The sequence below is a fragment of the Choloepus didactylus genome, chromosome 13 (assembly GCF_015220235.1).
Source record: "Choloepus didactylus isolate mChoDid1 chromosome 13, mChoDid1.pri, whole genome shotgun sequence".
In the NCBI taxonomy this organism is placed as follows: domain Eukaryota; kingdom Metazoa; phylum Chordata; class Mammalia; order Pilosa; family Megalonychidae; genus Choloepus; species Choloepus didactylus.
In genome coordinates, this window is record NC_051319.1 from 73,383,716 (window position 1) to 73,407,656 (window position 23,941).

At 40.6% G+C, this 23,941-nt stretch overlaps 1 protein-coding gene across 5 annotated transcripts in view; it reads right to left on the reverse strand.

Moving 5' to 3' along the window:
• Positions 1 to 3,787: 3,787 nt before the first annotated feature.
• ACSL6 (acyl-CoA synthetase long chain family member 6) overlaps positions 3,788 to 23,941 on the reverse strand; it is a 72,566-nt gene continuing 52,412 nt past the window's right edge. For 4 of the 5 annotated variants that reach the window (XM_037801624.1, XM_037801629.1, XM_037801627.1 and 1 more), the window contains 8 exons: positions 23,800 to 23,895; positions 22,703 to 22,775; positions 20,317 to 20,405; positions 19,430 to 19,546; positions 16,357 to 16,500; positions 15,124 to 15,225; positions 14,165 to 14,236; positions 3,788 to 6,010 (listed from right to left, as the gene is read on the reverse strand). In XM_037801624.1, the coding sequence (XP_037657552.1) occupies positions 5,873 to 6,010; positions 14,165 to 14,236; positions 15,124 to 15,225; positions 16,357 to 16,500; positions 19,430 to 19,546; positions 20,317 to 20,405; positions 22,703 to 22,775; positions 23,800 to 23,895 (831 nt within the window). In that variant the 3' untranslated portion in view covers positions 3,788 to 5,872. The remainder of the gene's footprint in view (positions 6,011 to 14,164; positions 14,237 to 15,123; positions 15,226 to 16,356; positions 16,501 to 19,429; positions 19,547 to 20,316; positions 20,406 to 22,702; positions 22,776 to 23,799; positions 23,896 to 23,941) is intronic. The other variant, XM_037801626.1, reaches the window with a different exon arrangement.

Genomic DNA, 23,941 nt, shown 5'->3' on the forward strand with positions numbered 1-23,941 from the left:
TAAAACCCGACTTTGTAAAGAACAGAGAGGAGATATTCTTAACTGGTTAGATATAGTGCTGTCAGAGTCATGGCCTCAATATTTATTGAGCACCTAACTCTGTATTAGGCACTGTGGTAGGTCCTGGGGATACAGAGATGAATCAGAAATGATCTCACGTTTTTGCTGCAGGATAAAGCAATTATCATATTTCAGCATCCTTTCTTTAGTCACATCCATAATATGCTGTCAGCCAGTCCCTAGTTTACAAGCTAGGTCTCTAGCTCCCCCTCCCTTTGGGAATTGTTGTGAAAAAACTTGGAGTTCTTAAATGGCCTTGGGAGGTCTGGGGCTCTGGGATTCCCTAGACCCAGAAACATTGAAAAATGAAAACAGCTTAAACCAGAACTGATCTGCCCTTTGGTGGCCCCATTCCCTAGAACTCTGTCTCACTATACTAAATCATATTTGCTGAAGTACTATCAAGTAAGGAATTATGGGAGTTAACGTATAGTGCCTCAAAACCGGTATAATCTTTGGTATGATTTCTTGAGCCAAAAGGGTCCTAAGAGATGATCTAGTTATTCCCTCATTTTGCATCTAAGGAAACCATAGACTAGGGAAGTGAAGTGGTTTGCTCATTATTTCAAGGAAAGACAAATGGTTGGCAAGTGTGGCACGGGTCTCCCAGCATTTGGCTTGTGTTTGTCAGGTTCCCAGTCCTTTTGACACATGTCTGGGAAAGGGCTGCTGGGAGCAAAGGAGCTTGAAGTCCTTGGTGGCCAGGGGAGGGGAAGGGACTACAGACAAACTTGGTCTGTTTAAAACTTCATCTAGAGCTAGCCTATAAATGGGGAGAGATTTGTGTTCCTACAAAAGGGTGAGCTAAGCAGAGACATCTCAATTCAGTCATCTGTCTTGCCCCAACCCATCCCCAAATACACATACACCAACACAAACTTTTAGTCATGAGTGTTAAATTGAGTTTCTTCCATTTCTCCACTGTACTGCTCCCATGCCTAGACCTAAAACCCTGCTATCAGTGTTTCAATCACATGATGGGTTTAACTAGGTTTGAAATAGCCACAAAGGTACTAACTTCTATGGGAAAACAAATCTCCAAATTTTGAAGAGATTTCTGAACAAAGCTTTTTTAAAAGGAGTCAGTTTGTGGGTTTGGGATTCCCTGAAGCGCAAAGAAAAGCTTCTGGATAATGATTTTCTACAGAGTCATTGTGAGCAGCTTTGTGTTGTGATTCATGGGCTTTGAGAATACAACTGAAAACAAGTTTATATTTGCTTAATTAATTGACAAGAATGGAATAAATCACAGCAATACATGAAATGTAACTTCAGGCATTGCAGTCTTAGAGCTATGCAACATTTGAAAAAGGGACAAGGAGATTTTCTTTCACTAGACATTTCTTGAGCATCCTCTAAGAATAGGCCGGGCCTTCTGCTCAAGAAGCAAACACTTCACAGTCCTAGTGGAGGTGGGGCAGAGGGACAATCGATGATGTGGGCAGTTTCTCAGAGAAAAAGTTGCTTGAGTTTTGAGAGATGAATGGCAGGAGTTGAAGGGAAATAACAGGAAGGGGCCTTCTAGGAAAAGGGGCTGTATGAAGGCACAGAAAAACATGATGCTTCTAGGGCACTACATAAGGTAATTGGTATGATTGGGACCAAGGCTCCATGGGGGAAGGGCAGGAGAAGAGACGGGTAGGTCCCTTTAGGCCTTGTGTGCTGTATGAGGCAGTCGGAACTTTATCCTGGAAACTATGGGAAGTCATTGAGGGCGTATTAAGTAGGAGAGTGACATGACCAGATTTTCAATTTAGAAAGTTTGTCCTGGCTGAGACATGGATGGTGAAATTTGGGGAAGCCAGACTGGAAACAAGAAGACTAGTTAAGAGAGCACTGTAATATTCCAGACAAGAGATGAGAGTGACCCAAACTACACTAATAGCTGCAAGAATGGAGAGGAGTGCCTGTAGCAAATATATGGAGAAGGCAGAATCCACAAAATTAAAACATGGCAGAATGTACCATTTTAAGAAATTGTACCCATTAATCTATACATGAGTAAAAAATATTATGAAAATACTATTGAAGGGCCATTGAGATGGAAAATTTAAATAGTTTCTTGTTCTTTTAAAAATATAAAGACTGATTTAAATCCAAGATACATTTGGTGATAGCAAGAATTTTAGCAGCAACTCAAGCAGAGGAGTCTCTGGATGCACCAAGAGTATTTGGAGTCTCAGAAACCCTTACAAAGGAAGTAAAATTATACTACTGGGGATATAACTTAATATTATATTTACCATAAGCACTAATTATGACTGATGATTGCCTAATATGCTAACATCAGGGAATTATGTTATATAAATATATAAAGTAGTAATTATAAGCAACTTTGAGAAATGAAAAATCTTTATTCTTTTTTTTACAAAAGTTTTCGTAAATGCATTATATATTTGGTATGCATGCTATTATAACAAAGCAACTGAAAATATAATTACAGTTAGGATAATTTTATGCATTTTTAAAAAGTAATATTTTAAACCCCTCACTTTTTAAAAGTTGAAAGTAGAATAAGCAACTCTTCAAAAAATACCCATTATTCCCCATGCAATTATTGCAATAACAAGGAAAATTAATGTAATCAATCAAAAAGCCGTTGTCACCTCTTGAAAATCTTTTTAGTTTGGGACCAGGTTTAGAAAGATTTGTATTCCAGATATTTATCTGTTGTGTCTGTGTTCCTATCAATGTGTGTTCTGACTGAAGAGTTTTTCATTTGGAGCTCAGTCCTCACTTGAATGCTAATCCCATTCTTACTGTAGGTGATTATAGATTCACAGAAAGGACTGTGCAGCATACTTGAAAGAAAAGTCAGACTACTAGGATACCTTTTGTGTGTGTTTGTGTGTGTGTAAATGTTTCCTTAAAATAGAAACAGGCAAGAAAATACAGCCAACTTACCCAACATATAATTTATCAGTTTTATATATGATTATTCATTCTTTTTTTCCTGAGAAAGCAAGTTTGTAGTCTGTTTCATGCAAAAATACATTTTCCCATTATTTACATTCATTTTTTAGTATTTTATATTCTAAATAACTATATCACATTTGTGCTCTATACATTTGGAAAATAAAGAATGATTTTCTTTACCGCAGAAATATAAAAGATTATTAATTCTTTGATAGGTAATCAAATCAAATTAAGTGCTGATTTCAAGTTGTACAGCATTACCTGAATGCTTTAGAATGGAAAGTTCTATTTCTTTTTCCTCATGCTTGCAAGTTTACCTAAATTTAGAATGAAAGGGTAAATTGCTCATGTGAGGGAGACATGGTATGTTTATTCCCTGGCTTCTGGGTTTGTGAGTTCCTAATATATGGAGCTAGGTCTACACTCCACATCTGGTGAGAATTTCCTCTCCCATCTGGAGGGTACATCACAATACAATACAAAGACATTTTTCTGGCAAAAGGAAAAAAAGAATTGGTGTATATTCTATTTTATAATATACACACAGGATTTGTTTATAAAATGTGAGGATTTCTAACACATTTGAATGAGAAACAGGTGGAAAAAACAAAGATTTAAGATCATGTTTATGTGTAAGGAATCGATTCTCTGTCATACCTCTGGAGACATAAATCATATCTAATGCCCAATCTGAATGTGAACATCTTAAGTACACAGCCTTTTTCTATATTGGCTAAAGAGAAACACAAACTTTTTTTTCCAAAATACAGTTGGGAAATCTGAAGCAGGAAAGATTTTTTCTGTTAATATATTTTGTCTCATTTCTCCTTTATTAATAAAGTAAATGGAATTAGAGGAATAGATAAATGTACATGCAATATGTTTACAGTCACAATTTACTTTTCTCCACACATCTGCACTAACCTACTTATTGACCTAAGTGTGATGATTTTCACACAGACCAGGAAGAATGGTAGAAACATAAGATCTTTTAAGTGAGAAAAAAGAAGAAATCTTAAGTTATCCACAATCAATAAGATCTAACTATTATAAGGTATAAATAGAATCAAAATTACTTTTAAATTATTTGTTTATGTTACATTGCCCCAAATCCTTTTGGAAACAAATCCAACTATGAAATTTTACTCAAGTGGAAGGACAGTGGGAAATAGTTTCTTTTCCTTTGAAATGTGAAGTTACTTGCCTTTTAAACAGTATCTATCCAGTTGAGGTAATGGTTTTCATTTTTAATTAGCCATATATATATTCGATATTTTAAAATATCAAACGCTATATAGATATGGCCTCAGACATTTTTAGTATTTATTCAGAAATACCTTTAAAAATTAATGTGCAAATAACTAGCTCATTTACTAAATGTCAAATTTGTAAATGCAAGTGGGTCTTCAGAAAGAATAAGTTTAAGGAATATATAAAAGACTAGATAAATACATCAAATGAAGCTGTGGTCCACTTATGACAAGACTGAAATATAAGTGTATAATCAGGTAGTTATGAAGTTTTTAATCGACAGCACTTACTTACAGTTTGCATTTCCTCCCAGAGAAAGGAGCTTCTAGACTGTGAGTACTGTCCCCTCCTCTGTTTCCACAGTCATGTCTCTAAAGAAGAAGGACACTGTCCTGGGGGCTGCACCTTCCTGAGGTGCAGTCTGTAGCTTGTAACTTAATTTCTGTCCATGGTATATGGGCTTTAATTATATGAAATTGTTGCCACCCAAGTTCAGGACATGTCTAAACACATAATGCAAGAAAGGTTTTTTGTGGTTGATTTAGAACCTCTTAAAATTTTTAGGAATGGGATTCTGTCCTCAGGATTTATTTCTATTTGATGGGCTTACAGTTTTCGGGTGGCATTTTGAAGAGGTTCCTCAAAATTCTGTTGTTGAAAATGAATTTTATTTGGAAATAACACTCCCACCTCCACATCCTGCCTTGATAGCCTTAATGGAAGAAGATGAGGTTGTTCAGAATATAGCCATACCGGGTTTCCAGTCCAGGCATGGACATATTGAAAATGGAAGACTGGAAGTCTGCAGCAAGGAATATAGATACATTAATTGCTGCCCTCCCTGACAAATAAGCCTGGGTTTCTTCTCCCAAGTCTTCCACAAATAGCAAACATCTTTTAGAATTCATTATGGTAAGAAGTCCATGGACATACACATACTAAACTTGAAGTAAGTTTTCATTACATTTTTTTCTAGGTAGTTCTTGAATATTTTAATGAGTGTAAATGAGAAAATGTATCAAAAGATCTTTGTAAATTGTTATATAAACATAACCTTTGTTTTATAAATATCTGAATTTGCATTTTTCATGAATAAAAGTAAAAACTAGAGACAGACTTTCTCACACCAATGAGGACTGTCATGTTCAAAGAATCTGAAGTTATGTAGAATGTGAGCTATCATGTTTTGTTTTAGAGTGATTCTGTAAGTTTTTAAGTCTGATATAATTGTGATTTTGATCATCAGTTATTGAATGAGGTAGTCCACATTGTCTAGATATTTGCTGTATCTGGTTACCAGTCCACAAATAATTAAGTACAGTATATCAGTTATGTTTTTCCTTTATATTTAATAGGAGTTCTGTGAACATTGAGAATATATTACTTTTAGTGGTACACGTTTCTTGAGAAAATGTCTTGATCTTTACATTGCCGTTTGTGATATTTTTAGCAGTTTGCTACAATATCATTTTAATAAAAATAAAGTGTACTCGATGATAGAGAAAATATTGTTAAACACTTTTTGGGACAGGAAAAGGCTCAGTACTTATTCATTTTCAACTGCATCATTCTGACTCATTACTTTCAAGAATAACTATAATATTGCTATACAGTCCATTATACTGAGAAGAACTTCTCTTGAACTTCACACGGAGATTGAGTAAAGCTCTTCTATTTGTTTTTTGAAGTACTCTCTCAGCTCGGTTCTCTTTGCCTTTAGTGTTGGTGTCAGCAAGCCATTTTGAACCGAGAACATCTCAGAGTGGATGTGAATGGCTTTAACCTAAAAACCAAATGCAAAATACATCTTTAACAGGAATAGAACACAGCATTTACAGCATCCATGACAAAAGTAAACAAGCATATGGGAACAGATATATAGATAAACACTATGCCTATTAAAAAGCTGAAATTATGTTAGTAACTGAACATACCAGCCCACTTGATGCATCTGAAAGCCACCTCTTTTCCTTTCTACTTATTCATTTAGTCAGTCAATAGATATAAATTGTGGCAGGCACTGAGTATATAAAGATGAATCAAGAATGTCCCCACCTTCAGGGACTGCCTATTCTTATCTGGTAGAGCAGACAGACACACGCTAGGCAATTTTTGGACAATACAGTATGCACAGGGCAAAGGGCACCTAACTTGGTTATGGTGGGGAAGCCAGAGGAACAGTCAGGGAATAATTCCCAAACAAGTGAGTACGAAAGAAGATATAAGAGTTAACCAGAAAAGGGGTGAGAAGAGAGTAGAGAAGGGCATTTCTAGACAGAACCGACCTCAAGAACAAAGTTATGAAGGTGAGAAATGGCAGTAATGCAAAAAAAGGAAATCCAAGTAGTTTCTCGTGGTGGTGGTATAAAGAAGGAGGTAAAGAGGATGAGAAATGAAGCTAAAGGAGTAGATGGGCCAGTTCACAGAGGAGTTATGGTGAAGACAACAGGGAGACACTGAAGGTTTTATACAGGAGAATGACTCGGCTGAATACGCATTTTAGAAAGACCTCTCCAGTGGGAAAGTAAAGATGGTTTTTGAGAAAGGCAAGATTGGAAGAAGGGAAACCAATCAGAAGGATCTGCAAAAGAAGTCAGGGCTTATGCTAGAGCAATGGCAGAGACACAGAAAGTAAGCAGTTCCAAGGATGATTCAGAGACAAACTGGCAAGGTGAAGCATAAGAGGGAAGCAGCCTCGAGGACTCCCAGATTTCTGGTTTGGATGGCTGCATGGATGGTGGTGCCAATTATAGGAGGAATAGAAAATCTGGGGGACATGACAAATTCAAGTGAAAAAAATTTTCTGATGTGGAATTTTACCACCTCTCTGGGGTGGGTGGGATGCAGAGGGATCAGACTTAGTGTTCACATTGACTGTTTCTCTAAGGCAGACCCCAGGCCTCCTCATGCAAAAGTTCTCTGAAAGGCTGAATGGGGGCCTGAGAAGACAGGTGGAGTGACCTAGAAGGACATGGGGAGTCAATTCTATGAGAATTTTATGATCTGGGCTTAGGATGAATCCTGGCGTGAAACTGTCTCCAAGAAATTGTATCCTGACTGACAAACTGGGACAAAATACAATGGTTTTGTTGAGAGACTACACCCATAATCATCAAATAGTGAACAGCATATGAGCTGCTGTAATGTAGACTTTTTGTTAATTAAAAATATATGAGTTAAATACACATATCCACTAATTTGTTATTTTGTGTGCCTGATATTTATTGAGCAATTAGTGTGTGTCCAGTATTTTGTTAGGCACCAGTGATAGAAAGAACAAGACAGCACTCGCCAGCATGGAGCTTACAATCTAGTGAATCTAGTGGAGATTCTGCAGTATGTTACTGCTACCACGGGCACAAGCACAGAGAAGACCACCTGTGGCAGGTAGAGTCAATTCCTTTTCCATACCCACTCCCCACTTCTTCCTTGCTAACAGACCTCTAACTTGGTTTGGGGCTGAAATGATCTGTGTCAACCACAACAATCCTATTACTGCTTTCCCAGCTTCCCGTGAAGCTAGGAGTGGCCACAAGACCCATTTCTGGCCAGTGAAAAGGGAAGTTTTTGCTTTCCTGATAAATGGTTCAGACATGACTATCTCTACCTACTTCCTCTTCTTCTTTCCTTGAATGTGGACAATGTCCAAAACCGTAGCAACCACTTTGTGACCAATGAGCGACATAAGCCGACACGCTAGGAATAGAGAATGGGAAAATAGGCCTCCGTCTTCAAGAGTCTGTACCTGCCTTGAACTGCCTGCTTTTGGACTTCTTCTTATGTGAGAAAAAACCCACAAAACTAAGGGTTTAAGACACCATAAGTCAGGTTTTCTGTTAAAGCTGAATGTCCTTCTGGTATATAACCTAACCTAGGCTTGGGGCATTAGGGCAGAATTCATTGAGAAGGAATGCCAGAATTGAACCTTGAGGGCTAAGTAGGATTTAGCAAGGTGAACATAGTGAGGGAGGGTCCTATATGCAGAGGCAATGTGTGCCAATGCACATAGGGGCCATCACAAGTGTGGATTGAAGCATATTGTACAAATGAAAAAAGAAAGGGATGGGGCTGGAGGGATAGAATGGAACCAAATTATAAAAGACCTTATGCTAATCTAGGGAGTTCAGACATGACTCTTTAAGCAATTTTTAAGTAGGGAGAGACAGAATCAGAACAGTTCTTTGGAAAGATTTTTCTGTGAAGAATGGATTGAAGCAGAGAGTTTTCAAATGAGCACAGAATAGCAAATCATATTCATCTTTGTTCTGAGACTTTGTTCAGATGAAAGATTCATTTTTGCCACAAAAAACAGCATTCGAAGGGATTCGTGTATGTATGCATGTGTGCACAAATGTGTGGGCTGGGGAGTAGTCTAAAGGCCAAAACTGCAGCTAGCATTATAGGTAGCTGCCTTAGCTTTACTTCGTATATTGAACACCCAATTTAAATAGCTGGAAATCTTAGGCTCTTGTCTAAAGAGAAGTGTCACCTGTGTTTCACAGTTAAGGTTCTTGTAAAAAATATTTTGTTTGAAAACTCAGTGTTCTTGATATTCAAAGAAGCTAGGATTTGGTAAGGAATAGGGCTGCCATTCTTTGAATCCTCTGGAATATACTTTTTTCCTAATTTGTTTCAATCAAACATAAACCATTCTGGGGGAATGCAAAATTCATTGGAAATAGGTTTCAAGGGAGAAGTTTTAGTGCAGAGGCCACTGCTGGGGGTGGTATGGAAGTGAACTGGTGTGGAGGTGGGGTATAGGTAGGTAGGGATGGGATGGAAATGGGGGGGGATATTAGGATGAGGTGGATAAGAGGTGGAGGTGAGTGAAGGTGGTAGGGGAGGGCTGGAGTGAGATGGCAAGGGTGGACTGAGGGGGAAGTGAGGCTCTGGTTCAAGTACTTATGATTTGGGCCTGCTTGACTTTCACCCATCTGCTACTTAAACAAGTTTGGAAGTCGCCACTTGACAGCAAAATTAGTTAGCTTGAAGAAAAGATTAACACAACCCGAACTAATTTAATCCTAGACACAGTGATTTAACTTAATAACTCATGTTTACTGTCATAAAATGAAGAACTGAAAGATTGAAACTTTAACATCCTTAGCTTTTTAAAACTGATGGACACAGTTCCACCTAAAGTGCAAGCCATCTGTCCACCTCCTTTTGTGAATGAAATTAATAATATAATTTTTAAAGGAGACATAAATGCCAAAGATATCCTTTCTACAGAGTCCTTACAGCCTGGGTTTCAGCTCATATGTGATCCTAACATCATGTAGAGAATATTGTATAAATAAGACTGAGAGCCTATGTTCAGTATAAGGACTTGAGAAGAACATCTCTGAAAATCTAGCAATGACAAGCAGAAGCTACAAATAATACAGTACAGGGAAGATGAATCTGATAGGGAGAAGTGTGTAATGCTATTTATTTTTTAAAAAATTGTTTTTATTAAGAGAAGTTGTGGGTTTACAGAACAATCATGCATAAAATACAGGATTCCTATATACCACCCTATTATTAACACCTTGCATGTAATGCTATTTGGATGGTAAGTAGAATGGAAGAGAAAATGTTAGGAATGAAGAACTTCATCAACAGATTGCTTTTGAATATCCGTCAGACCAACTATTTGCAGCAAGCGTAACAGGCTGATTGAGACATCTGCAGTTCAAAGTGACTATCTACAAAAGAGTCCCCGCCTGAGGAGAAGCAACAGCACTAAATACAGCCTTGCAGAAGGCCAAGCAATACGCCAGTCTGCACCCGGCTCACCGTTCAGTCCCCAAGTGAGCGGGTCAGAGCCGCACAGCTGCCAGGCTGCCAGTTCCTGCTCCAGTATGACTTACAGCCCTGGATCTTCTAAATTCTTCCATGCAAATACCTTTACGAACTACTTGAGTTCAAAAGTGAGTGAGTAAAAGTCTAGTCAGTAAGTGGAAAAAAAATGAGGTCAATCCAGTTGTTTGACTAAAACTCACTTAAACTGTAAGCCCCAAATCTATAGGCTTTTTTTGGGAAGTTAATCAGTAATAAACCAGTTTTCATTTTCTATAACAATATATTTTCCCATAAAACCAAACTATTGAATTTTGAACCCATAAAAAACTATGAGATGATTTAAAAAAGAAGGTAAAGTTAAAAAAAAAAAAAAAAGGAAAACAAGGAAAAAAAAAGATGTAGTGCCCCCTTGAGGAGCCTGTGGAGAATGCAGGGGTATTCGCCTACCCCACCTCCATGGTTGCTAACATGACCACAGACATAGGGGACTGGTGGTTTGGTGGGTTGAGCCCTCTACCATAGGTTTTACCCTTGGGAAGACGGTTGCTGCAAAGGAGAGGCTAGGCCTCCCTATGGTTGTGCCTAAGAGCCTCCTCCCGAATGCCTCTTTGTTGCTCAGATGCGGCCCTCTCTCTCTGGCTAAGCCAACTTGAAAGGTGAAATCACTGCCCTCCCCCCTACGTGGGATCAGACACCCAGGGGAGTGAATCTCCCTGGCAACGTGGAATATGACTCCCGGGGAGGAATGTAGACCCGGCATCGTGGGACGGAGAACATCTTCTTGACCAAAAGGGGGATGTGAAAGGAAATGAAATAAGCTTCAGTGGCAGAGAGATTCCAAAAGGAGCCGAGAGGTCACTCTGGTGGGCACTCTTACGCACACTTTAGACAACCCTTTTTAGGTTCCAAAGAATTGGGGTAGCTGGTGGTGGATACCTGAAACTATCAAACTACAACCCAGAACCCATGAATCTCGAAGACAGTTGTATAAAAATGTAGCTTATGAGGGGTGACAATGGGATTGGGAAAGCCATAAGGACCACACTCCACTTTGTCTAGTTTATGGATGGATGAGTAGAAAAATAGGGGAAGGAAACAAACAGACAAAGGTACCCAGTGTTCTTTTTTACTTCAATTGCTCTTTTTCACTCTAATTATTATTCTTGTTATTTTTGTGTGTGTGCTAATGAAGGTGTCAGGGATTGATTTAGGTGATGAATGTACAACTATGTAATGGCACTGTAAACAATCGAAAGTACGATTTGTTTTGTATGACTGCATGGTATGTGAATATATCTCAATAAAATGAAGATAAAAAAAAAAAAAAAACTATGAGAATATTTTTTCTTCCTTTATGCCAAACACAGAATGAAACCAGTTTCCCAATTTTTAATAAGCAAAGATTTGTTGAGGAAAGAAGGAAGGAGGTGCTTAATGTTATCTTCCTTTCCTGAAATTACACTCTTGTCACTGAAAAGAGATTCTATAGTTTTTTTTTTTTTTTAATTATTTAGAAATGCTGTAACATTTAAGTATTGCACTGGAATAAAATATCTCAAAAAGATTCAATTTATGCCAACTCACTAAAGCATAAAACTTTTCATAATTTGAAGAAGCATAGTATTTTAAGTCTCTCAATGGCATTACTCAATGAGACACTTTAACACAATATTGCCTATACATAATAAACCCAGAGTGAATAATTTAGGACAGAGGATCTAAAGTAAAAAACGAAATATTCAAATTAATTATGGAAGTAATTCATTTCTGATTCATTGGCAAACTGGTTAGGTAAGTATTCATTTCAATGAGAGGAAATAAAATATTTTTAGTTAGGATTTATTTCACTAGTCAGAATTTGAAAAATCTCTCAAGTGTCAAAGTTAACTTTATATTACCAATGCAAATTAATAAATTTGCATGGGCAAATTTCTTGACATTTATAAATGTCAAGAAAATGGTTGTCATGGTTAACTATGCACAAATATTTCCCAGGCTCCCACATATTTTAATTTTGATACAATTATTTTAAATGTTTCCTATCCACTCAAAATATATTTTCCAAAGATCTCCATAAATCAACAATGGTTGGCCTACTTCTAGAAACTGTTTCTGGAAATTAAATTACATTCAATTTTTTTCTGATTCAAAGTTATTTCAGGTCAATCCAGCTTAGTTAATATGTACTCCTAAAGGTTTGTTGGATGTTTTAAGCCTTGGACTTGGATATCTATTGTGTGTGTGTGTGTATGTGTTTGTGTGTATTGTGTTCAGAGTTAAGCCTTAATCTGACCATTCGTTTTTGGGGGAGAGGGAAAAGGACAAGCTGACACTGGATTATGGATTAGCCCAAAATAATATATGTCAGGCTTTGGAACACAACAAGGAGTCACCCTATTCTGGTATGAGGCCTGATTTTTGTCCTCCTGTGGTCAGCGGAAGGCACACACTGGCTGTGGTGGTATGTGGGTGTTGTGGGAGGTGTGTGCCAAAGACCAGCAAAGAGGAGAATGAGAACAGAGAAAATCAACAGGTGACAGTCTGGGCAATGAAACTAAAGATCTCTGGGATGCCACATAACTTCTCTGTGTTTGAGATTACCACAATGAGGGCAGATTATTAGAGCAGAAACTCGGCTTAAGGCATGTGGGAAGTCAAGAACACGTGTCCTCTCAGTAAAAGCTCTAACCAGAGCAATAGTTAACACCAGAAACTTAACCGAAGGTCCCTTTCAAACATAATCTCAAGAGTTGGTAGTCTTTTCAATGCTCAGAGCATTCTAGATGCTGGGACCCTCTGCCTGCCCTGGGGCCTGCCACTCATCCCAAGGACGGCAGGGGGTGTGAAGGCGTCAGAGATAAGCAAAGATACCCACAGGGGCTAAGTGGCTCAGGCAGGCAAGCCCCCTGCCCCCTCACAGCCAGCCCTTCAAAGCACCATGTAGGCACGGTGCAACCAGCAAATCACTGGCTTGTGACTCCTACGCTACATGAACACGTATGATTCAGTCGTATAGCGCCCCATTAAGGAAGGGCAATGGAGTCAGTTCCAGCAAATTTAGAAATTTAAGTAATTATTATGCCAGAATTAACCTTTCAGTCTGAAAGGTAAATGTAACTTGACTGAATGTCTGAGACTTTATAATTTTTAAAAATAGATTCATTGGTCTAGGCCTCCATTGCCCTAAAACATACTGACAGATGAGAGTAAAACAGTATTTCTCAAACTGAATTAATGCAAGGATCTATTTCAAAAGAAAAACAATTCTCCCAGACCCTGAAATTATGTTTAGATTTCCCTCAGTTTGAAACTTAAGAAATTAAAGTTTTAATCTGTGGAAATGTTTCTAAATTGCAAATTATCACCACAAGAGTTTCATATTTAAAACTGGTTTTAAAAATATTTTTAGGTTATCATTCAGTAAACACAGAAAACTTTAAAAATTCTCATCAACTTTGCAGACCCCTAACACTGTATTTGCGGACCCCTTTTGGAGAACAAAATTTTATGAAAAACAGTTATTTTAAATATAAGGAAAAATTTTTAGGCAGTACATTAATATTTTTCTGCTTGAAGAAATTTTCTTTTTGAATTTTTGACTAAAGGGGATATACAGATGGCATAATGTAAGGAGGATCAAGTGTGCTTATGTACCCCAACCTTATGAAGACAGAAAGTCTTAGAGGACTGCTGCACCTTCTCCCGACCCATGCTTTTTGCCTCCTCTTTGTAGAGGGCATGCTGGGTTGACAGGTCGCTGGAACCCACCAGCCCAAGCTTTCTGTAAGGCTGCCCACTGCAGCCAAGAAGACAGTCCAACGTCTTTCAGATCCCCATAAAAATTAAAAATAAGACAGGACTCTGGTCTTGAGTATTGCAGGCAGCTTGGGAGACAGTCTGTGCTCATATGATCTACTAGTGACAGCGGGGGTAATAGTTCAGCCTCATGCCCCTCTGTGATTAAAAGGATAATGCGTGCAGTCCCACTCTACATGTGAGCTTCCTCAGTTCAGGATGCAGGCTGTCACAGAGTCAGCTGGAAAGGCCTTCTGGGCTGCTGCACGGAGGGTGGGGAATATAGGACAGGGTCCCTGAGGGTTAATTTTCATCACTGAATAAAGGGCTGTAAGGATATGTGCAAGGTAACATTTACCTGTTCAAAAGAATGGAGTCCACTTTCTTTTCCTAACCTCACCAAATCTTCCAAAATGGCTTTCTTCAGCTCCTGAATTGAACCATATAAGTAAAATTACAGTTTCACAATTACATTTCAAAATGGAGGTAAAGGAAATGAGTTTTGAGCAAAATGCAACGGGCGACCTGCCCCCCACCCCACCCCAGCCCCCCTTGCCCCAGAGGCTGACATACTATTTTCACTGAGAGCACATTTCTTAACAGCTCATTAGACAAGTCAGTGCCGGAAATGGCCACATGCTGACCATGAACAGGCTAAAGGACCACTCATTTTTTTTAGAGGGTTCTCTGGTCAGCCTGGTTAGCCAAAGGGGCCCTGCACCCCCAGGGGAGCCCAGAGCCCAGTGGGAGAGGTAGGGTCTGTGACTGCTGCTGAGAAACAGACCATATGACCTGGGGGCTGATGCTGAGCCAGATCTCGGTGGCTCGGAACCCTATGTGTGCTGTAAGAAGGTCTCTGGAAGCTAAGGGTGGCTAATGCTCCAAGCAGGAAGAACTGTGTTACTTTTCGATTCCATGACCATCCACCCGACTTTGGGAAAGAGCACAGCCAGTGAGTCAGGAAGCCTGTGCTCACATCCAACCCTGCTGTTAACCTGCTGCTGTGTGGCCCTGGGCAAGTCACCTCCCTCTCTGGACTCGCCTCCAAGCTGCAAAACAGCAGGACTGGACAAACTTTCTGTCTCTAATCTTCTGGCTCTAAAATCCAATGGTTTCTCAAGCTTTCTAAGAAGAGATAACTTTGTTCAACCAAAAAATATGAACCTCTGGTTTGGGAATCCTACCCTTTATAAAATAATGTTGGAAATTTCCCCACATATTCAAATTTCATTGATATACTTACTGTTTTCTGTCTTCTCATTATGCAATATTGTAAAAAATGCAGCAAGTTTTAGGGAACGGCCTCAAGGTACCAACCTGATTGGTGCAGAGCTCTGCATACGTCCCTTCAAATCCTCTCTTCTGGGCCCAGTAGGGCATGACTTCAGGGTCGGGCACGACAATGCCCACCAGAAAGGCCTGCAATTCCCACCAAAGGAAAACACAGTCATGACAAAAGCTTGTAAAGTGGCTTTGATGGTCCAGCGTTAAAAATAATATCTTGGTATTCTCAAAGACACCAAGCTCTTCTAAAAACAAGTATAAGCTTGCATTATGAAACATTTCCACCAATATATCACACATTCTTGACTGCTTATTTTCTGACATACTCCCCTAACTGTAAAAAGTACATAAAGAATAAGATCAAATTTGCTCTCTAACTACTCGTTAAATTGTACTTTGAAAGTTTTCACTTTTCTGTATATATGTTATATTTCACAATAAAAAAGTAAAAAAAAAAAAAAAAGGAATAAGATTAAGGAGATTAAGAATTGGTAAAATTAGGACTGATATGTACCTTTGACCCTCACGCCAATCTTAAATCACCACATATTTTAGGATGCTAATGAGACAATGATATGATCCAGACTCTACAAACCAAAACACATAATTTCTGAGGATTTCCAAGCCACTTTGAAAATGAAAGGACCACATTTTAATTTTTAAAGCACTTTCTTTTAAAATAATCACTAATATTTTATTATACAAATCCAATGAAAGTATAGAATATGTTCACAGTGATCTTTCTGACTTTGATTCTAAATGACATTGGGAGCAGATTAAGTATAAACACTCTCCAAATAAACACTAAAAAGCTATATTATCAGCAGCATCATTATTTGCAGTACTGTACCCAGCCATCTGTAAAGCATATTTGCATATTTTAAAATCAAATCAACAAAAATCCTGAATTCTGATCTAGGAAGATGTCCAAACAAGGAAACCCTTATCTAGACTCTTGCTTTAACATCTTGCCTCAAAGATCCCTCTTGGAAGCAGCCTTAGCATAAATTACAAGCAGTGGGGATGCTTACTACCACTACTTCAGGCAACTTGTTTAACCTCATTGCAATTTACCAAACCACAAATAAATAAAATTTCTTTTTTAAAAGAATTTTTCTCTTATCATTTCCTATGCCTAGGAGAATGCTGGTGTTTGGATATTCTTGTTTACCATATTAACTATGTGATTAGGAAATTATTCTGAGATAATTCTGGATTTTTCAGCAGGCTCAGTATGCATGGGAAGGCTGAGCACAGGAACCTCACCTTTAAGCTGTCCCCATGGACATAGATTTGTGCCACAGGCTCACTCCGGATGTAGAGGTTCTCAATCTTCTCAGGTGCAACATATTCTCCCTGAGCAAGTTTAAATATGTGTTTTTTCCGATCAATAACTTTAAGTGTTCCTGCCTGTGGAGGTGGGCAAACAGATTCATAAGAAAGACGTCGATCTCAAACTCCTCACTCCTTAGTGCCACAGCCTCTCACCCCTGCCCTGCCCAACTCTGCAGACCCCGCCCTGATCTCTTTCTCCATCTGACATCTCCACTCTTACGGAGTTGTTATGCCAGGCCCTGGGTTCCCACTGTTGTTTCCCCTCAACAGTTGTGTCACTCCACCCCTCCACCCCTCCGCCATCCTAATATCCAGTAGCAGGTGTCCTCACCTCCTCATCCTCAGAAAGCCCACCCACCTTCCCACCAGTCCTCCCCTCTTGCCTTTGTTCCAGCTGTCCCTTTTCGCACCAGCATTTTCAGCCTTGCTCCTTTAGACCATGCTCAGGCCTCTCATTCCTGCCACTAACCCTGCCCTCAATGGAGGACTTCTCCATTCCCCAGCATATAGCACTGCAGAGGCCACAAGTGACTCCCACCTGACCAGATGGCACTAGGAGTCCTCACCCTTTCAGGACCTCTGAAGCAGGAAGGCCACTCTCTCAGGCAGGGATGAGGCCTCCAGGACTCCCCTCAACTCCATGACTCCCCTTGACCTTGAGTTTCCCAGGTGATTGGTGGGGCCTCTCTTGCATGATTCAACCCCTAAATATTGCACTTTGCTCACCTGCATTAACAATGCTGCTTGAGATAATCAACATCTATCCTCCTCATTGGTCACTTGGAGGTCTGTCTAAACTTCCAGTCTAAACCTCTTCACTGAGCTCCAGACCTGGAACCTATTTGCTCTCAGAATACTTCAGAAACCAATCAGTCTGCCCCTCAGGATGCAACCTGCCCCAAATGAAGCTCATCCTTGTCCTCCTCAAGCCTGCCTCAGCCACTGAGCCTCAGACGTAAAGATGGTCTTGCTGTTTGTCTCTCCTGGTCCTTCCAGCAGTCAGGCTCACCAGTTCCTCCCTTATAAATCCCTCTCACAGCCACCTCCTCCTCCTGACTGGAATTCTGCACACCATCTGTCCCTGCTCTATCTGTTCAAGCCACCAGAGCCAGAGCAATCTCTCCAGAACAGAATAATGAGCACAGCACTTCTTTGCTCAAAACCCAAGCTGAACATCAGATGCTTTATCTGTACTAACACTTTTGGTCTTCATTGAACCCCATGACCTGACTGTTGTCATCTCTTTTTCAGAAATGAGGAAAAGGAGAATCAGAGAGGTTATCTCTTCCAAAGCCACACAGCTAGGAGGTAGGGGGAACCTGGATTTTAACCCAGGTGTTTCTTGATTAGAAGTTTATGCCTTTTCCTCTCTCTACTGCATGGACTTTCCCAACAATAATAATTTCTTAAAAGTGACTCTCAGTGACTGCCTGCCTGCACTCTTGGGCTCTTAATTCAAACATGACACCAAGTGCTTCACATCAATTAATTCACTTGCTTCTCACAACACCCTGCGTGGCGGATGGTCTCATCCAAAGAAAGTTACAGGGCATCAGCAGCAGATCCAGGTTTTTGCAGGGCTTCAAGTTTTTACAGTTTGGGGGGCCTTTTTAAAGAAACATAACAGATAATGAGGTATAGCATCTTGGAAAGGGTCTATGCAAGTGAGGGACTCTGAAGCCTCAGCTTCTTTAGCCAACAGGACAATCCATCCTCTGCAGCTGACCTCCCTGGCCTCCCTCTCCCACACCTATGGCCCTCAATTGGAATTGCGTGCCTCACACCTCTATGTCTCTCTACCTCAGAATGTGCTGACACCCCTGCCCAGAATGTCCTCCCCACCCTCCCCTTTCCAGCTGGAACATGACTCATCTCCTGAGACTGAGAATCATGGGTGCCTGCCCTCTGCCCCACTCCCCACCCCCGCCCTGGGTGAGTGTGACCCTCAGCTCATGCCCATCACACTGCATTGGAAACTGTCTCAAGATGTATTTCTCCCCCTGAAGAGAGTCCCTGGCCCAGGGCATACACTGGGGACACATCCTTGTCTGCTGCAGGAGCAAGGGTTTCGCAAAGGGAAGCACACAGGTGAAGCAGGGGCAAATCAACTCAGCACTCTGGCGGGCCCCTGGCTTGAGTACAACATCATTTGTATGTCTGATAAACTCAACACCTCAAACTTCCCAAATAAAACCTTGCAACTCCATGCAACTATAGGAAAGGTTCCTGGGGTAGGCTGAACCAGACAGGAAGCTCTTGGTTTCAGTGAGGAAGCCTTTTCTGGTCATAGCGTTTAACTAAGTATCTCTTGTGTGTCACATATAATCTCATTTATTCCACACATCAATAACTCTCTGAGGTAAACACTGTTAATATCCCCATTTTACAAAAGAGAAAACTGAGACATAATGATAGGTATTGGCTAAAAGTCGGGGGTGGGGGTGGGGGATGGGGAGGGCACAGCCAAAGAATGCCATGTAGCCTTGCTCCCTAATTCTGTGAATCAATGTGTAGCCCCAGAGAGGGATGCAGCTTTACTTATGTCACAAAGCAACTGCTGGCAGAGCCAAAGGAACCCAGGCATCCTCCTGCTCAGCTCCAAGCTTTTCCCACTGCTCTGTGCCACCTCTCAGTTGAGGTCCAGGGTCCTACGGCTCACAGGCCCTACCTTTCTCAGATCTCCAAGAAATATGAGCCCCCTGCTCCTAATACTTCACCCACTGGATTCCACAGGACTGTCAGATCTCTTCCTGAAAACCATTAAGGATAGGGAGTCAGCCTCAAAGATCCCAGCTATGGCATCCCACAAAGGTCTCTTATCATCTTCATCAGGAGGACATGTAGGGAGAAAGTTTTGGGGTGAGGTAAGGAAGAACCTCTCCAACCCCAGAGGTGTTCCTGACTAATTCAGGGGAGTCAGGGAAGAATGGAGAAAACTCTTCCTCAGGAGTGAAGCAGATGATACACCCTCCCATCACCAACATGTGGTTCCAAACATACACACCGGCAGCCATTTCCCAATGTCTCCGGTGTGAAGCCAGCCGTCACTGTCCAGGGCCTCCTTTGTCCTGTCCTCATCTTTCAAGTAACCTTTGAACACATTCGGTCCTCGCACACATATCTGTAGGGACAAACACCATGGCTTCTCTCCTCAGCCCACAACATAGGGAATGAGATGCTGTGAGGCTGTCACAAGGAATGTGTAGTATAATACACACTAACCATCAGGAAACCCACTGTAGGAAACTGCAGTGATGGGAAGAGGGGACAGCGTACAGCCACCTGTTATCTGAACTGTCTCCTGCCTTCGCTGAAGCAGCATCCTCCCCGTCTTTCCAGGCCTCCCTGCCCTGGCACCCCAGACCTCCACCGTCTCCTTCGGAAGCCCCTGCCCTTGGTGCATGCTGCCTTAGTGACACTGGATGGACTCTCCTCCCAGATCTAATGGCTGGCTGACTCTACTAGAGAAGGCTCCTGCCTCATTACCAGGCAGTCAGCTTTCACACCCACCTCCTGCCCACCTCCTCCCATGGAGCAGACAAGTACAGACCACCTCTATCTGCCCCCTCTGGCCTATCTTCAGACAGGCATGTTTCTACTGGGACAGAATACACAGCTGCAGCAGCAGGCCATGCCACACTTAGTGAAGGAAAAGTATTTTAAAAAGAGTTTGGGAATTCCAAATCTTGAATTAGACCAGCCCAGTTCCTAGCCTTGGGGTTGGTTGCCCCATAAACAGGAAAGAAGGTGTTGAATTCAGTTAATAGAGTCAAATTAATCAGTCATTAAAAATGGCTTTACACAGAGTGAAGGGAAAATAACTCCATCACTATTTTTCTTTTACTGACTACATGGAGCATCCATAGACACAAGTGAAAGGCTTAAGTTTACCTCTCCCTCCCCTTTGAAGGTCCAATAGTTCAGTTCCTCGACATCGATGAGCTTGATGTGATTGCAGGGAAGAGGTGCCCCCACATGCCCTAGAACACCAGAGCAATATGGCATTTATCAGTGCTCAGGTCAGTTTCAGCACTGAAGACACTTTAGCCCCATAAAACTTCCTGAGTGGTCAAAGTAGAGAACTATGAATGGAAAGAAAGACACCTTCAAATGGGCATTTGCCAGGGTTACTTACTAGGGGATGGATTTGGGGTAGGCAATAGGGAGTTAAAGGCTCAAAATACACAGAGTTTTTATTTGGGAGGACAGAAAAGTTTTGGTAATGGATGATTGTGGTGACGGTAGCACAACATTGTGAACATAATTTACAGCAATGAATTATATATCTGAATGTGGTTAAAAGGGGAAATTTTAGGCTGATATATGTTACTAGAATAAAAATTTTTAAAAACCATGGTCCTGTACAACACAAACAGCTAAACTATGGACTATAGTTAATAGTACAATTACAACAATGTGCTTTCATCCATTGATAAATGGACCACACCAATGCAAAGTGTTAATAATAGGATGGTAGATGGAAACCCTGTATTTTCTGCATCATTGTTCTGTAAACCCACAACTTTTCTAATTAAAAAAAAGGCATTTGCCACAGGCAAGCACTAATGATAAAACAAAGTTCTGGAGAAAGTAGAGACCAACCTCTGCCTGGGCCTTTGTTTTGCATCTGATTCTCAAAGAGCTGGGCAGGCATACCAGGCCCAGCCCCAATCTTCACAGGGCCCTTGTAGGGGCTTACACTGGCCAGGATTTTTTTTACAATAGTGCCCATGTTAAAACATTTTTTCCCATCGTCAGACCACACATCTTGGTTTGCGGAATCATAAAATATTGTCATCATTGTTTTTCCTCCAGCACAGACTGCTGATTAATGTGCATAGGCATTACCTAGATTCAGTGGATCTGGGATAGGGCCTGAGAGTCTACATTTCTTACAGGCTTCTATGTAATGCTGAAGCTGCTGGGCCATATACCACAAAGGAATAGAAAAACAAGCTGAGACAGCTCGCCCCAAAAACCAACACTTCAAATTTTCTTGTTCTTGTATATTACAACCACAAAATTACATCTAAGTCATAGTTTAGTAATTGTTTGTAGTTATTACATAGTTCACTGGCAAGTTGGAAGGTTTAAAAGCAGGTGCTGGCCAAGGTCCTGAAAGAAAAGTGAGCCATGTGTATGAAAAATGAGACTGGGACATTTCGGTTTCACTTTTAAAAGAAAGATTGCCAAACCATTTGTGTAATACTGTAGAAAGAAGTCTATCCTCACATCCCCAGTAGTCTTTGCAAGTATTTGTGGTCAGGATGAATAAAAAAAGGCAAAACCTCAAAAATCTTAAATAGTAAGATATCAAGGATGGCATAAGATCCATCTGCTGATGGCAAGAGATCAAAGAATTTACATACAAAGTAGGCTTTATTCAGCTAGAGTTTAAACAGAGGAAACTTGGGGGAAAATGCTTCTTTACTTGACTCAGTCAAATTTGATTTCAATTTAGAATCCACCTATCATATTTCTGCTGACTACCTCAAGGCACTTTGAAGACAGTACTGCATTAATGAGCATATTTCTTTTGCATTCACACCATCCCCACATTTCCAGTTTGTACTTAAGCAACTTTAAAAGCACAAAGGGTGGCTCCAGGCTCACAGAAGAAGTCAATATCTTGAAGGACACTTTTGCTGAGTGGTTTTTAAATTCTTCCAGGGTCTGCTTCTAATTTGGTGCTGGATAATCCATGGTTACTCACTGCAGACCTGCTCCCCCCTTGCCCTCAGAATGAGGCTGTGGATGCGAGCTGCTCCTTCTGGAGGTTGCTGCCACCTTTCAGACATTAATATCACAGAAGACCATAATTCCCCAAAGGCCTCTGAAATGGCCCTTTAATAAATAGTGCTCTGACCACCAGGAACTTTCTCTTCCTTTACAAGTCATATCCAATTCATACACACACTTGTTTCATTCAAAAATGACTATAGTAAGGCTATGCAGTATTTATAATCTACTGAAATTATAAGCATTTTTCCACCTGGAGTTGTACCTTGTGATCTGTTACTTTTTTTTATTTTTATTTTTTACATAGCTTCCAATCATCTATAAAAGAAATAGAAAAATACAAAAATGTGTAACAAAGAAAATGGCAGATCCATAATGCCACAACACAGATATAGCCACTACTATATTTTTTCTCCTATTTCTTTTGCTTTTTTTCTAAGTGCTCATGTAAGTTTATTTTCCTTTATAGAGTTTTAGAGCCTGCTGTTTTCAATTATCAGTGCCCTGTTAAACATTCCCACATCTCAGCCCATCCTACCTGATGTCCAGTCCCCAGGGGTGGTGAAGGTACATCCAGCTGTGCATTCAGTTTGGCCATAACCTTCATAAACCTTCAAGCAAAACACAGAAACCACACTGTGGGCACACACTGCCCTAAGCTGGCTGGCTGCCCTTTTCAGCCAGCTAACCTCCCATGTAACATCTAACTGTTTCATGCTGGGCTTGGTGGGAAGTGCTCTAGGGGCAGGTAACTCTGGGTGAAGCAGAACACAGACAATCAATGTGAATAAGTTTGTTTGGAAGAATTTCTATTTTTACCACATAGACTTAGCAGATAATATTATGTAGTCTGGGGTTAAGATTTCTGTTCCATTTTCAGCCACCTAGACTACTTTTCATTTGGATAATATGTATTAAAAATAAATATTTAAAAATCCACACTCAGCTTCATTTTGTCTCTGTGAGACATTCCCCTATAGCACCCCACCTGCTTGCGTGAATACCATGTGGAAGAGTCTGCTTTTATTATCAGCCAGGCCACACCGGTAAAGCATAAAAATTCAAAAGCATAAAAATTCAAGCATGCACAATTATAAAATGTGCCTACTTTACTTAAAACCCACCAGCCACAACCATGTTACTATACCCTTGCACATGTAAAAACTTAAACATTAATTGAATGGATAAATGAAGGAAAGGATTTTTTTAGAATGAAAAAACCTACTGACTCAAATAACAACATAAAAATGGACTTTTATCCTCTCCCTCTGGGTTCCTTTTCTGGGCTGGCAGATATTTTGCAGATTGAAGAATGCAGATGTGCACCACAGGTGTGTGATACAGGTTCTCCAGCACATTGGTGACCCATAAACAGTTTACCTCTTCCCTTTGCTCTATGCCAAAAACTTCCAAGGGTCCAGGAAAAGGAATTTCCCTGCGCAGGAATACACATGGGCTTTCCAGAATATAGGAAGGTCTTTCTGGCTGTCACTGGCTCTGCGCTTTTGGAGCTTTTATCCCACAAAAATCCTGGCCCCAGGATCTTTCTCTGTATAGTAGAGGATATGATAGCTTTGCCTTCTTGCCCTCACACACATCCCACTGTCCCCAGGGAAGGCCTCAAAGCAACAGTACCTGGCACCCCAGAGCTGCCCGCAGGAATCCCAGGACTGTTGGTGATGCAGGGGCTGCTCCAGTAACAATCATCCGCACGCACCCACCAAGGCTGGCCTGTGGGAAGACAGAAGAGCCCACCAGTGTGATGCCAGAGGAGGCG